This window comes from Callorhinchus milii, unplaced genomic scaffold, assembly GCF_018977255.1.
Source record: "Callorhinchus milii isolate IMCB2004 unplaced genomic scaffold, IMCB_Cmil_1.0 Scaffold5, whole genome shotgun sequence".
In the NCBI taxonomy this organism is placed as follows: domain Eukaryota; kingdom Metazoa; phylum Chordata; class Chondrichthyes; order Chimaeriformes; family Callorhinchidae; genus Callorhinchus; species Callorhinchus milii.
The window spans coordinates 15,153,799-15,169,717 of NW_024704746.1; the positions used below are offsets into that span (position 1 = coordinate 15,153,799).

At 36.2% G+C, this 15,919-nt stretch overlaps 1 protein-coding gene across 1 annotated transcript in view; it reads left to right on the forward strand.

Annotated features, from left to right (window-relative positions):
• The window catches only part of st6galnac3 (ST6 (alpha-N-acetyl-neuraminyl-2,3-beta-galactosyl-1,3)-N-acetylgalactosaminide alpha-2,6-sialyltransferase 3), a 51,304-nt gene extending 35,908 nt beyond the window's left edge, over nucleotides 1-15,396 (forward strand). The window contains exons 4-5 of the mRNA XM_007887267.2: nucleotides 14,150-14,257; nucleotides 15,173-15,396. Coding sequence (XP_007885458.2) covers nucleotides 14,150-14,257; nucleotides 15,173-15,371 — 307 coding nt within the window. The 3' untranslated portion in view covers nucleotides 15,372-15,396. The remainder of the gene's footprint in view (nucleotides 1-14,149; nucleotides 14,258-15,172) is intronic.
• Nucleotides 15,397-15,919: the final 523 nt, after the last annotated feature.

Here is a 15,919-nt window from a genome sequence, read left to right on the forward strand (position 1 = left end):
CTAATGGTTACTCCAGTAGGCAATTGGCTTCAGTCAGTGACATAAGCCGGCAAAGGAGCAAAGTCTACTGATGTCACAATCATTGCCTGCATTTCAAAATAAACCTGGCTCCAGGGTACAATGTGTGCTACAGCTTTCAGGCTTTGCTTGCATGACAGAAATGACTTTCAATATGCTAAAAATGACCCTGTGCTTTGGCTTTAGGCATTTTTACACATGCCTCTGTCATTCCTGTAACCTCTGGGTCCATTATAAACTGGTGTAGCCCTCAATTACAGCCAGTATTTGCATATGTGTACCCTTGGGCTAAGACCCTAATCATGACCGTCAGAAAAGCAGCTACGTGGTAGAAAATTGCATGTACCATTGATTGCTGATTGACTTGCTGGAAATAGATCTGCATAACTAAGGAAACAAAAAGTGGATGTTTGTCATCCAACAGAAACTATTGCCTATTTCACCTTTTCTTTCTTTATGTTGAATTGAATCTGAAAGCAAAATGCACACTGCTGCTTCTTAGCTTTGTGCGGTAAGCCTTATTTATCCCTTTCGTGTTACATAACTAATTTCAGGAGTAGAATTATGCGCATCCTGAGCTTTTGAGTATTTGGTTATGACATATTCATGTCCTTTTACACAGTTCTGTCAGTCCAAATGATTCCATTGTATCGGATATAGTAGGATTTGTAGGAGACATGCATCCACATGATAATTCACGTTTATGCTACCAAACAGAGACATTGTAAATAAATAATTTAAACCATTATTGTTGCTCATAGAACTTAGGAAATAGTTTGTTGCTACAGTCATCAAGATGACTGTAACCACAATAAAACATAAGCATAAAACATGTAGAATAATGTTTAGAAGAGAAAACTCACAAGCAGAACCACTTAAAGGGTTAATTCATTAGTGCTAGTAAGAGAAAATATGTTATTGGATAAATAATATTTGATACTCAGTAATAACTGGTTAGCAACCAAGAGCCCACATCTTTTCACTGCATCAGGACTAAATCAATAGTTTTTTTATACAGAACTCGTGGCTTAGTTTGATTGCCAGTTCAGTGCATCTCTATTGGACTCTTGGGAGCTTGATGTGTCAAGTGTTGTCTCAACACTGTGTAGAATGCATCTTTCAACAGAATGGGACTAAATTCCTGACATGGGTTGTTTTGGATGTTGCCAGTTTAGCTTGATTGCTAGTTAATTTTGATTACATTTGCCTGTAATGGATCAACAGCAGTGTTCAGAGGTGTTAAAGCTTTCCAGCCCGTGTACCTTCCAATTAGTATTCAGGACATAAATAATGCTTTTTCCACAAGATTCCTTATGGAGGAACTTTTCAGTGCTCCAGTAGCTGTCATCAGCAGAACAGCTCCTTGTGGAGAAGAGAGACCCCGAAATTTCAAATTATGAATATGTGCCACAAGGCAAGAGAATTATTATGTGTTTTTTTAACATTTCCTAGATAAAAAAGTATAGTGCATTGAAGGTGCAATACAATACTCGTTTCTTCCTTTTAAAGAAATATTTGGAATGCAACTCTATGAAATACCTCCAAACTATCAATCAACATGAAGAGAAAGAGTGGAATTGGCCAGACAGGTAATCTATCGGTTGTTTATCATGCAATGTGCTGACTCTTGTCTCTTCAGCACAGAGTGATATTCAGCTGGTACATCGTTGTTCATGACCATAGCAGAACAATATATTTTCAGCAAAAGTGATCAGCACTGTAATGCTTTACAGAATGTAGTTACAAAGTGTTCTTCGTTGGTAGCATAAAACGGATTGTGCTGTAAATGTGTTGCTTTTCTGTGTAACAAAATCAGTCAATTGCAACCGCCAGAATTGACATCAAAAAGCTACTGTTCAGAACATATTGTATTAAGTAAGCACATCAAGTGATATCTATGAAAAACATCCCATGGTTTTAACCTACAACATAATAAATCATGAGAGTTACACATTTAAGTACAATCTGCCAAGGTCCACTTAGAAACTTGGATGATATGTTTCACAATCTAGTGCTGACCGATGCAAATCACATTTATTTCAAGAACTGCATTTTAAAAATCTTGCTGCAGTCATCATAAATCTTCATAATCAGATTGTGCATGGGATTCAATAATAGCTTATGGGTTTTAATTTAGGCCTGAGAATCCATTGCAAAGAAAAGCTCCCTCCATCCCAGCTCAGCCTTCCCTGCCCCACAGAATTAAAGAGTAATACTGTATATATAAGTGCTCCTAAATCACAGTTAATTTCATCAGCTATAACATGACACGTACGCTTCAATTAAGGTGATTTATGATGGGGTTAGTAAGATTCCTGCTAGGTGAGTGGCGCTCATTAAAGGCTAAGAATCAATTTAAAATGCAATTCTATTAAAAGCAATTTGAAAAAATGAAAAAAAAATCAGGAGTTCACAAAATATTTTGCTCAAGTGTGCTATATTCTTCAGGTTTCAGAAGTTCACAATTGATCTAGAATTTAGTCTAATGAACCAGTATCCCTTTCAATTATTTTGTATCTAATATCAAAAATTCTGGTAAGTCTTCTTTTGGGGATATTTTATGCAAAACACATACTGACTTCTGAGATGTGTGAATATGATATGTGGAATTCTGCATTTTAACATAAAACAGTTCAAAGTCCTTAAGCATTGTGAATTTTGCTGATGTTATCTGTTGGATGCCTATGCTGAGAAAACTTGAACTTGAAACCCAGGAGTTCAAATGGTTGAATTGGTATCTCGAAAAGTTGTGCATTTCCGAGCTCAGGGCATAGAATTCAGAGCCACCTGTCTCTGAAAAGTAGTTCGCTTCAGTTGGATGAATTGTGTCAGCTCTCAGCTGAACTGGATGAAATACAAGATGAAATCAAGTTTTCAGAGGGAGGGAGAAGGGAGGCTAACTGACTGGCTTGTGCTTTGAATGGCTCGCTTACCATCTGACCTTAGAGCAATGTTGACAATGCTCAGGGAACGTTTTAGATGGTCCGACTCTTGGGTGGGATGTAGGAAGAATCTTATGATAATTGGTCTTCAAAAAAGGAAGATTGGAAGAAAAAATTCATAGAGTTGGTTAGGTCGAATTATTCCAGGCTTGCATCCGTGTACCATTTATTAGAGAGTTAGATCATCAATTTCACTTGATTTATAAACCATTATAATTATTTAACTCATTTCAAGAACTCTGTGTCTCATGCCGAGTAAGTGCGTCATGAACATGCAAGTGTGCTGAGATATAATTTATGAGCTTTAAGCTTTTCCAGCTGGGGGAAGATTAGTTACCCTCTCACTAGCTGTGTTCTGACTGGAATTTTGCTACTTTCTCATTCATCACGCAAGAGTTAGCAACTCACAGTGTCAAAGATGCAACTTATTTTATGTCACATTTCGATTAATTTTTTTTTGTATCAACCTGCAGTGCAGTGTAATGGAGAAGGTGATAAATGGTTTCTTCATCTAGACAAAATCATTTGTGTGCCAGGGTACAATATACATAAAAAATTCCCACAAACATAATGTGAAGATTATTCATGTGGTATGTGGTAATGTTTTGTTCATTCAAAGAGCATTGCATTATGAAAAAACTGGCTTGGATGGCCTTAGTAATTTTCCTGAAACATGCAATTGTCTAACATTCTCCTTTCCTTACTTCCATGCGTTGTGGTACTCATATATATATATATATATATATATATATAGTGCAGTGTGTATTTCTAGTATGGGTTGAATACACTGTACTATAAAATATGTACATTTATAGCACTGGTGATTGAATGCCTCCACAGCACACATCATCAATATTCTTAGCGCAATTAATTTCTCTTGTCAGACATTTCGAAAAAATTTCAATTGCTTTAATTAGCTGGTAATTAGAGGGGTAAGATTTCTTCCAAATGTGACTTGTACCACTGATAGAATTTGCTGTGTAACAATTTTGAGTTGTAACATGATTTAAGGTCATTGCCTCAAGAATTGGCTCCTTTGGCAATTTTAGATTACCTGTATAAACATTTTACTGTGTTAAAGATTTACCATAGTTGTTAAACCTATGTCAGATTTTAGAAAGCAGCGGTAATCTTGTCTAAAATAATATCTGTGAAACCAAGAGTGCTAATTTTATGTGGTGGTAAACCAGTATAAAAAATACAGATGCTCAGAATATCACTTTTCCTGTTGCATATACAGTAATTCAAGGGTTCCTCAAACAACAGCTTACATTTAACACTGCTATGCTTTTGAAAAAAAATCAATTTAATGTTTGATTGCTGTGTTTTCCTTTTAAGATTAATTGTTTGTGTATATTGTTTGTGATATCCAGAAATAATTCGATTTTCCTGATACTACATGAACGTTTTCCTTTTTAGCATTCCATTACTTTAACCTTTCTGCCAATATCCCAGTTTCTATTATGGAGGCAAGTATACTTAAAAGAAGTATCTGAGCAACATGTGATTAATTTTCTCACTACAGTTAAACTTGGGGCAAATGGATTTTCATGTGAAAAATGCTTTGGTTGGAGACAATTCTAACTATTATGAGATACTGAGACAGTAACATTCACTAGTATAAATGATCATTTGTAGTCTTCGAGGTTTCTCTCTAAGCATAGCTTTATTACATTATGTTGCATTGTTTCCTTTTTTTTTCGCTGTTCTATCTCACTATCTCATAAAACATAATAATATGTAGTAATAATTCTTGCATTTGGTAGAATCTTTTTCGCTAGGAGGACGTCTCAAAGAACTTCACAGAATTTATTGTAAACTGCTGTCACTATATCTTGCAGGTGAATGCAGCAGCCAATTTGCACGCAGTAAAACCCCACAAACGGCCATGAAATAAACGGTCAATTATTCTGGAAGATTGCTGGCCACATCACAGGGAGAAACTCCCTTCTCTTTTAGAACAGTGCCATGCATCTTTTAGCCCCATTGAACAGGCAGACATGTAGTTTGTATATCTTGTTGAAGTCTAGATATTTTGAATCTAATCTGATAGTATTCTTGTGTAAGAAGAGAGTAAACAATTCATGTTCAATTAAATTAACGTACAGTTGTTTGGACAGATAACAAAAACGATTGAGGTAGTGTTGCATTGGAAACGATGATTTAATTGGGCTAAAGTTTTACACACAGAGCCTTAATATCAGCATTCCAAACAGTGTGTAGCTGTGATTTGCAGAAATTGAACTTGTAGAATATAATTTCTGCAATCCAAGGCTGGTGGCATTTATCATCTTCATGTTGGCCGATTGATTGCAGACAGGTTTCCTGATTAGTTCCAGACAAGATGCTACATTATTCCAGGTAGACATTTTACAGACTTGATGTTGCAATCAAGCGCTTTGACTAATGCGACTCGTAGTCTGTAGTTTACAGGTTTGAATCCCAGTAGCACTCACTATTTTAATCTTTTATTCTCAGCACTGTAGTGATGAGTTTAGGTTTTGTGCAAGCAAATAAGCCTTTTAATAGGAGTTATATGAGAAGAGGGAAAATCTTATTCCACATTGTGTTTCAGTGTCATGAGAAGCAATCCATTATCAAATTTGTTTACTTGAGAGTGCATAGTTAATGGATAAATAGACTACAGCAGACTGATTGTGCAGTCCTCAAAGTAGGTAGCTGTTGACAAACATGTAAGACTGTAAAACTCGCATAAGTTCGATCTGTATAAATCGTATAATCACCTAAGTCAAAGGTTAGCCCAATTTGAATTTCCTGTTATTAATAAGTTTCACATAACTCATACTTTGTATAAGTCATATTTAATGTATGGTCCCAACTGATGCGACTTATGCGAGGTTTACTGTACACAATTTACAATCCTTGACTATGTGAACTAAACAATTTAAGACTAGTTTGGTCTATTTGAGTTTTCTTCAGGCTATTTATTTGACTTGAAACATATTTCCCCGTCATTTCCTTTATCTTCTGTTTATGACCAGTTATCTCAAGATTTCACATATTTTAAGTAACAGAATGTGGTAGACAAGGAAACACACTTTACTTGCTTGTTTTGGACTCCAAGTTGCTTGTTTTGGACTCCAAGATAAACATAATATTTGTCCTTTTCTGAAGTCAGACTCTATGCTTTCATAACCTACAGCTGGATAAGAGCTCAGCTAAGAAACAAGTATGATGGTTTTACATTGAGAGAATCAGGTTGTCCAGAATTAAGATTATTTAAAAGATGACAAAGTGTGCAGCTACATTGCTACATTATTAGCTCTGCAATGTTATTAAATCTACATTTGTATGTTTTAAAACAAATTATGCAAAACACAGTGCAAACAGATAACCAGCCAACATTCTAACATCCACACGTCACAAACCAAAAAGGTCTCATTGTACCAACAGCTCCAAATGCCATAAAGAATAATATAAATAGACTAATCACTTCAAGAGATGCCACTGGGATATGACGTTAAAATGATTTATTTAGAATTATCCTGTTCTTAATATTTCAAGCGATGTGCATTCTCCTTTCTGCCATTCATCTCAGCACCCTTTACTACTTCTCCCCAGATGTATTGATCCTTTATTTTACAGCTATTAGCTGAGATACAGAAGGTCCAATCTAGAGAGGAAGATTTATTTATCTAGGCTCTTTACAGATGTTCCCCTAAGTAGAAATATAATTATCTCAGACTTTGCCCAGTAGTCAGTCACTTCCATATCCCCAAACGCCCATTTGAATAGATTTGATATTCATAACCTACATTCAAAAGTTTCTCATCAAAAACACTTTCCACATCAATTGAATTTCCATATGGTACTCCTGTCTTACGCTACAAAAGTCTGTAATTAATATGCAAGCAATCGTTTCCATTCTCACGATATTGATTTGGGCTTGCATCCAAATTACTATCATAAGAAGCTCTGCATGACCATTCATTTTAGTCTTCTAACCACATTAATTCTTACCAACGCCTGAAGCAATCTGTGGAAGGCAGCACGTTGGATCAGGCAGAATCTCTTCTCTCATAAGTTGAAAAATATTCAGCTGCAATTGTTGCCAAAACTTGGATTACATTCTCACTTCTTGTGTGTTCCAGTATTGTTTGATATAATTCTGCCTTACACACATCTAGAGTGAATAATTTTTTTAAAGAAGATTTAAATCCAGGCATTTGTATTTTAATGAGAAGATTGTTCAGCAACTGCATGATGGTGCGATGGGAAGAGTGTACTGATGGTACCTTTTCCATACTATTTAATATTACCTCATAAGATCAAGCAACACTAAATTCCTGCACAAAATTTATTTGGTGTATTCTTTGCTGAAATGATTGATGTCATAAAAGATCTTACCGTGGTGTTTGCATCAGATTTCATACAAGATCTTGAGCTCTTGTGTGTTGATCTCCTCTTGCGAAGAGGTCACTCATTCAATGTCTTCTCTTCCCCGACGTCTGTGCATTTGGTGCAGTCAACCAGAAAGATCTACAACTAATTGTGGACAGATTTGCAGTAGCAACAAAGAATGACAGGTTTACCTGGAAAAACAAGAGGCATCAAACAATCCATCACTGCCAGTGGTACTGAGTTGAATGCTTTAGTGGGAAGCATGCAATCAAACATAGCTCTCATTGACCAGGAAGTACTCGCTCACATTATGACATGAGGTTGGTTGCTTTTTTTGGCAACTTAATGAATAAGTATGAGGGTGTCAGTTGCATACCTATTCCCTTATCCTCATGTGAGCTTGCCTGATGATACTTTCCCTATGTGCTCATCTCAAGAACAGTGCAGATGAAGAATATTCAATTCATTTGGATCTCATTCTTTCAGAAATCATTAAAAACATGTTTTTTTTTAAAAAAACTTCAAATTATCATAGTATGGTACAATAGCAATAGCTATCACAGCACGTACTATTTTTCATGCAAAGTAAAATCCTTATTTGAAATGAAGCATTTTCTGGTTAGTCATTATAATAGTTAAAATGTTACATTTACATTTAAGTGTATGTAGGTACAGCGGCCCAGTAAACTGTTATTTAGTTAACAGTTTATCTGACTGTATATGAAGCGCGACATTTTGAAAATAACATAGAATATAGATATTGTAAAATCAATGTTACTTAACATTATTCAAAGCTGGTTTCCCCTAACACTGAAAAAGAAGATTGCCTCATCTATCTCGTTTTTGCCAATGAATCAACTGATTATTTTCCCTGAAGTTTTTCATGCACAAATAATGGGAATTATTGACTTCCTTGGACCATCCAATTGATGTAAATACATTTATTTTAAGTTTCTGTTGCTAATGTTACTTCTGTGAAGTTTTCAAATGATTCAAGCAACAAATCTTTTTTATTTGTTCAATGTGCTCCAGTCGGGACTTGACTAATCTAAGCGGCTTGACTAGACTAAGTGCTTTGAGACATCCTCTTGACATGAAAGGTGCTGTATAAATGTAAATTGTATTGTATTGATTAGGATGGCACTCCAATACAGTTGTGGGGAGTGCTGAATTGTCGGAGGTACCATCTTTTGGATGAAACATTAAACCAAAGGTCTCATCTGCCTGTTTTCAGGTTGATATTAACGATCCCAACAGACTACTTGAAAAACGAAGGGAGTTTCTCCCCTTGTCAAAGCAATTCTCCAGATGAATTGGTTTACCTCACGGTTGTTCTTCAATATTGGTGGCACAAATGCTAGCTGTATTTTCCTACAAAAAACATTCAATACATTAGGCAGCAATTGTTAATCGCTTTTAGACTTTTGATATAATAAGGTTCTAAAACAATGAATGTTCTTTGTTTCAATGATTTAAAAACACTCAACAGGGAATCCAACAGTTGTTAGAAAATAAAATCAGCCATCATCCGTTTGCAACCAGATATTAGACCTTTATTATTGTTCGTTCATTATTCCCCAATATCCCGATGGGTCAGACCAAAGGCCGGTACAATCAATAGATCTTATAACAGATGAATACCACTGTAGATATCTCGAGTTCAACACTGTGTCTTCACAGCACACAAGCTTGATTCTTCATGCTTTCAGTCTTCTTGCTTACAGCTTTCAATCTTCCATCCGATATCCTCAGTCTTAGTGTTTCTAGCTCTCAGTCTTCCATCTCCCGTATCCTTGTCTCCGCAACCCAGGATGGCCCCATCTCCGGTACCCTTGTCTCTGCAACCCGGGATGGCCCCATCTCCCGTACCCTTGTCTCCGCAGCCCGGGATGGCCCCATCTCCCGTACACTTGTCTCCGCAGCCCAGGATGGCCCCATCTCCCGTATCCTTGTCTCTGCAGCCCGGGACGGCCCCGTTCACAAAGTTATCGGAACTCTTATACTGATGTTCTTCCAATCATGGTGCGGACATTAGATCACCTGGCCTAAATCATGCTGGGTTCACGTGAACATCTCATGGGCTGTACGTGCCTCACGCACACAAACACACTGTCCTTGAGACAGACTGTTATCTTGTATACGTGCAGGGCAGTAGTACACATCTTGTCCTTGAGACACTCACATGATCTTGGGTGTAAACTCATGAGTTTCAGTCCAGTTGCCCCCCCTCCACACTTAACTTAAAAGTGAACCCGGTCGCAACATCTATTATGATTCTAACATTATACAAAAAGTGTAAATTCTAACACAGTAACCCACAACACATCACAGCCCACTCATGAGATCCTCTACTTCAGATTGTGGAACCCATGAGTTGGTCAGTGACTGAGTTGCTATTAATGATTCCTTTTTGTGAAATGTCACATGTTTGACTACTAGTTGATACATCATAAATTCGCTTTTTTATGCTTATTTGAAGAGACTAGAATATTAGGTGTGTCCATCACTTGTGAGTAGGTTACCTTACCCTTGAATCTTTCACATTCAATTCATAAAGAGTGGTAATTAGGCACTCCATAATTTAATTTACAATTCTCTTTCATTTTGATTAGGCTCAGTTCTTTGCAATAACTGAAAGGTAGGTTTATTAATTTTTTTTTGGATGGGCTGTTAAATGTTTATGAAGGGCACCAACATGATAAAATAGAGAAACAATAAATCACCTTGTTGTAAAGCAAGTATGAAATGAATCCATTTGTATGAAATGAATAAAGGAAAATTTAGACAGTCACAATTGACTGAGTTATTACCCAACCGTAAGATTTTGTGAAAACACCATTACGCATTAATAAAGTTTTATCTTTCTCTAGGTAGCCATATCTGTATAGAGTATCTAGATTGTATTTTATGAATTGAAGCTTATCTTTAAGTTATAAATCTGTCTTTTGACAAGCTATAGTGGGTTGCTTTTCTTTTATTGAGCTCAGTTATGTGATGCTAAAGAACATTCATCTGTTCAATATGGTTGCATTTACTGCTCAGAAATGTTACTCATCAAACAAAAAGTGCTGCAGTATCAAACTACTTTCAGCTAAATAGTCACACTTCAGATCTATTGAAGAGATATATTGTACATCGCCATGATTTAAAAAAACACTTTCAAAAGAACCTTGTCGCTATGTATAGTATAAAATAGATATGCATCATAATGTGTTTCAACTATCGTCAAATATAGCAGTTTAATTAGATTAGGGACAATAAAAGCTAGATTTATAAATGATTGATACTCGGTGAGGCCACGCAAGAAGAGAGTTTCAAGGGATTTGATTTTATAGATGTAAATTGCAACAGATTAGAGTTCATGTGGATTGGTGTGATGTACTTGCACTTACTGGAAGCTCCATTTATGCTTTCTGGCTTTTACAAAGAATAATAATAATAATCCTTGTGGTTATTTTATCACTTCATCACGAGATGTCTCAAAGAGCTTCACAGAATATACTATAAAGTGGATTGACTGTGTATTTTGTGGGCAAAACGCAGCAGCCAGTTGCACACAGCAATGTGGAGTCCTGTAGCTCAGTGGTTAGAGCACTCGCTTTGCAAGTGAGAGACCTGAGTTCAATTCCAGGCAGGGCGAAACCTTGGGCAAGTTTCCTTACTCCACACGCCTAATAATAATCCCTCCAAAAAAACAAAACAATAATAACTTGTTCATTTTCAATCCACGACTGTCTGTGGGACATTGCTATGCGCAATTGGCTGCTGCGTTCGCCCACAAATATACAGTCAATTCACTTTACAGTATATTCTGTGAAGCGCTTTGGGACGTCTAGAAGACGTGAAAAGCGCTATATCAAATGCAAGGATTATTATTATTATTATTAATGTCCCTCAAACAGTCGTGGAGTGATCGACCAATTTTATTTGGGAGATTGTTGGCAAGGATACCGGGAAAAACTTCTTTTTTCAAATGATGCCATGGGATCTTTAACATCCACCTGTAAAGGCAGATGGGACCTCAGTTTAACATCTCGTCCGAATGACGGTACCTCTGACAATGCAGCACACCTCCAGCACTGCATTGGAGTGTCAGCTTAAACTATGTGAGGCCCCACATGGGGCTACAAACCACAACCTCTGACTCAGAGGCGAGAGTACTGTGCCAGGCTGACATAGGGTTAGTTAGTTAAAAGAAAACTTTAAACTTCCGTTTTCTTTAGAAAGTAAACGTTGGCAATTAAAAAGTGCCTGGAAAAAGTAAAGGGGCAATACGTAGTACATTCCAAATGAATTCAACATATTCGTCTAATTGTGTGCCTTCTATTTTAAAATGGCTGCCTGCCACATCAATGGCAATACAACTGCACAGTCTTTCCATACTAATGCGGTTAAGACATTTTTCTCCTTTGTAACCGTATAACTGTATTTCATTGCTATGTGTTGGTTTTACAAGTCTTCCAGAGAACTGACCCTTTAGGTTAGTATTAATGAACAAGTATAGATTAGTGCAGCCGTTAAATGAATAATACAAAGCTATTACTGCAAAATCTTTAGGGGGGCATTTTTGAAAGGAAAGAGTTTAATTTTTTGTGTGTACAAATTCAAACCTCTTGTAGCCCCTCAAAATATAATTTTCTTATAATGGGATGAATAGAATAAGCCTCTCTTATTCTGTTTTTATTAAAACAATCTGTATCTTCCAACCGAAATTAATTATGTTTTTCAGTGTTTGAATTTTGATTTCTTATGAGTAACAAATATCACTGGAAGTTATGGCACACATCAAGAAAATAGACAGCAAAATGTTTTGAAATCAACTCCGAAGTACTTTGATGAGTTTGTGTTGAAAGCATCAGAGACTGCTTCAAAAACACTCAAATAAAATACTCTACAAAATAACGAAAGAGTTCAGATGATGTGCAATTTCAAGATAAAAAACAAGCAGAATGTCATGATACAACTGCAATCTCAACCAATTTGTGATCTTCATCAGCAGGGATAAAGTGCAGCTTCAAATTTGCAATGCTAATTAATATAACCTGACTATGTTTTTGGTGTGCATTATTTTCATTGCATGTAAAGAGAAATTGCCATAATTTCACAAAGGCTCCAGATTTTAAACACCGCTGCACTGTAACTGAATTCGAACTTGAAGCTTAAAGAAATCTTTTTTCTAATGCATACAAGATGCCAAATTTATTTAATTTTAAGAGGATGACAGAAAGGCAAATCAGATTTTGTTTGTGATTAGCTCTGCATTTTCCTCCAGCAATCGCAAAAACTGTTTACGTTTACCAGAAAAACAAATTATGCAGTTGTTCCTTTCCCATTCATCATCCAGGCTATTACAGGTTTCATTATCTAGGCAGAGAAATGAGAATGCATTTATAATATTGCACTAAAATATAAATCAAATGTGGCAGAGATGCAAACCTGGAATTACTGCACTTGGTGAGCATTTAGTTTTAACTTTCCGCACCCCTAAAGTCTTATAAATATGCAATCAGAAGTGTACTACAAAGCTGTAACATTTGAGGGCTGAAGGGTCTGGTAAATCCCTCCCCATTCCAAATATGGAACTTGTCTCCTCAACCATATATTATTCTGTATTAGTCTTCGTACAGAATGTAGGCATTTTCCTCACTTTTTTTCTGAATTCTCACCTATTCAGCTGCCATTCTTTGATGCCTGCAGAGCCATAATGGGCAAGTGCACTCACTCATTTGGCTGCTATGTTTAGGTTAGAAATGCTATTTTAACCATATTTGAAGTGGTATTTTACCAGTTTAGAAGTGCTGTTTTATCTAATTAAAAGTGCTATTTTACTAAGCTAGAGTAGGCTATATTACGATGTCATTATGCCTCCGGTGACTTCACAATTTATAGTATTTAATTTTTCTATTAACAGGAACACCATCATTTATATATGTTACTCCCACATCATTTTTTTTTAACTGTTCTTGCAAATGGAAAATAGTAAAAATTGATGTGAGGTGGTGAGCAACAAGTTTTGCTTTTGGTCTTATTTGGTGCAATATTGTTCAATTTCAAACCATTTTCAAGCAAAGCACTGTAGGCGTGAATTTAAAACCATCGAAGACATACTTCGCATTCTTACAGATTGCATAAAGGCAATTGAGGGGTTTGTAATAAAAATACATACTTTTTTAATTCAGATGAAATTGATTCCCTCAGTTTATTTTCTGCAAAAAACGTTTTGTGTATGTCATTTTGTGAGTCAAACAATTGACAGCAGTCATCAGCAGATATGAAACCTATATGAATTGTTTTAAAATTCCTCCTTCCCAGGAGTATAACTATTTTTTGCCATGTCAATGACAATTCATTGCAAGTTTTATAATTGAGTGTATGTTATCCCAAAATTTTACAGTTTATACTGTAAGTGTTTCAAACAATATCAGCAGTTTGCAATAAGAAGTGGATTCAATAGTTTATTAAATTGGTTATTGCAACCACAATATGAACGATAAGAGAAAGAAAGTTGTCGACTGTTTACACACAATGTTATTTTGGTCTTTCTTCTGGATGTGAACAATTGCATCGCTGTTTTTAATTTGAAAACCGTTTTAGCTCACTTCACAAATTGTATTTTGTTGACTGCAGCTTAGCCTCCAGTTATACAGTGGCTGGCAGGCAGTTGCAAACACAAAATAAATAATTCAAAATAGTGTCAAATGGTGATGTTTTCAGTCAACATAACCAAAGTCACCCGCTGAAAGTAATGCATCATAGCGTTTTGATGATTTGTTAATACTTCATCATTTTAATGATTTTTTTATCCCCCTTCTCTTTTCTTTTGATAGAGTACAGTCTGGTTCATACCTGAGTACTGGCTGGTTCACGCTTGTCCTTGCTATGGATGTCTGTCATAAAATCCATATCTATGGTATGATTAATGCCACCCACTGCAGGTAAGATCACTGGAAGGATTTTTAGAGATCACACAGCACATTGCAGTTTTGAATTCCTTATTTGCTTTGTGGCTGGTGTTCTCTAGAAGAGTTTTACATAATATGGAAAAAGGAGAAAATCGCTGGACACTAAATTAAATAATTTGAATAAGAATTATTATCAATGAATAAAATTTGTTTATTTCTAAGAAATGTCAAAATTGTATCCTTCCCCAGTCACCTCTCCACTGCCAAAAAATTATGTGCATTAAGCATGACCAAGCAACAGCATAAATCAATCCATAACTTAGCACAAATTAGCACTCAATTGGCCACAAGGGTGGTTTGTGTCGTCCGCTCCACCATTGACGGCCGAACTTTCAGCCACTTCTCTCCGAAACTTTGGAACTCTCTCGCTCAATCCCTCCGCCTTGTCCCCTCCTTCCCCCTTTTCAGATCACATCTGAAGACCTTCCTCATCATCCGTCTTTACGGCTGCCTCCACCCTCTCCCCATCTTCGCATCAGGCTCTGCCACTGTTAAACCCTCTGAGATGCTACTCTACTATATAAGAAAAGTGCAATTCACATGCAAGTTGTTCTTGTTATAAACTGGAGAGAAGAAAAATTGTTCCATGATTTCTAATGCAATTTCTCAGTCAGCACAGAACAATGCTTATATTTGAAAACCTGCAAAGAATATTATGTTTTCAAAAAGGTGCAGATTACAAGGCCTATGTGAATTTTATTATGGAACATCTATAAATGCTATTGTTTGACAGCTTTTAAATTTTTTCACAATTTTACTTCCCTGTGCAACAATCCCCAGAATCATATACTTTATATGGCATGTCAAGTCTGGATTTAAACCTGCTTAGAATGTAATTATCTGTTCAGAAAATGTCTAGGTCAAAATGTCACTTATGATTATGCTTAGTCTCCACAGAACTGAAGGATACAAAAGAGTTCCTTATCATTACTATGAAGCTGGAAGTCGAGATGAATGTACAGAATATTTCCTGCATGAAAATGCCCCTTATGGAGGTCACAGGTTCATTACTGAAAAATCGGTCTTTGCAAAATGGGCCAAGCAACACAACATGACATTCTCACACCCAATGTGGTCACTCTCATGACACAGATTAGAATTGCATAAGAAAAAATGGTGGTATGATCCTAACATGAGTACTTTTATTACGTCTGTTAGATTCACTACACAAGAATTATTTTCTGCCTTCCTTCATTGACAATAGTGAACAGTTAAGGATGAACGGCTCCAGAATAAAGCCTTTCGTTAGACAGGGGTAAAATCATCAGTCACTTTGTTACACTAAAGCCTTCTCATTTCAGACATTTGATGATATGATAGAGTACTTTTGAAAAATGTAAGCACTTTAAATATTGACTATGAAATACCCAACAAGGTTCAGATAATGTTCTAGATTTAAATACTTTGTTAGCATTCAGTAAAATGCAGTTCAAAATAATATTTGGCCACTCCGTTGAATCTTCTTTCAGTTGCCTGTTTGTGAAAGTACTGTCCGGGAAAGGTCAAATCAATAATAAGATGTGATTTTAACCAGAGGAAGTGGCGTGTAATTGGTGATTGACAGTTCAAGTCGAACGACCAGAGCAAGTCACCCCATGATCCACTGCTTACTCTTGTCATTTAGGTTTTTGACAG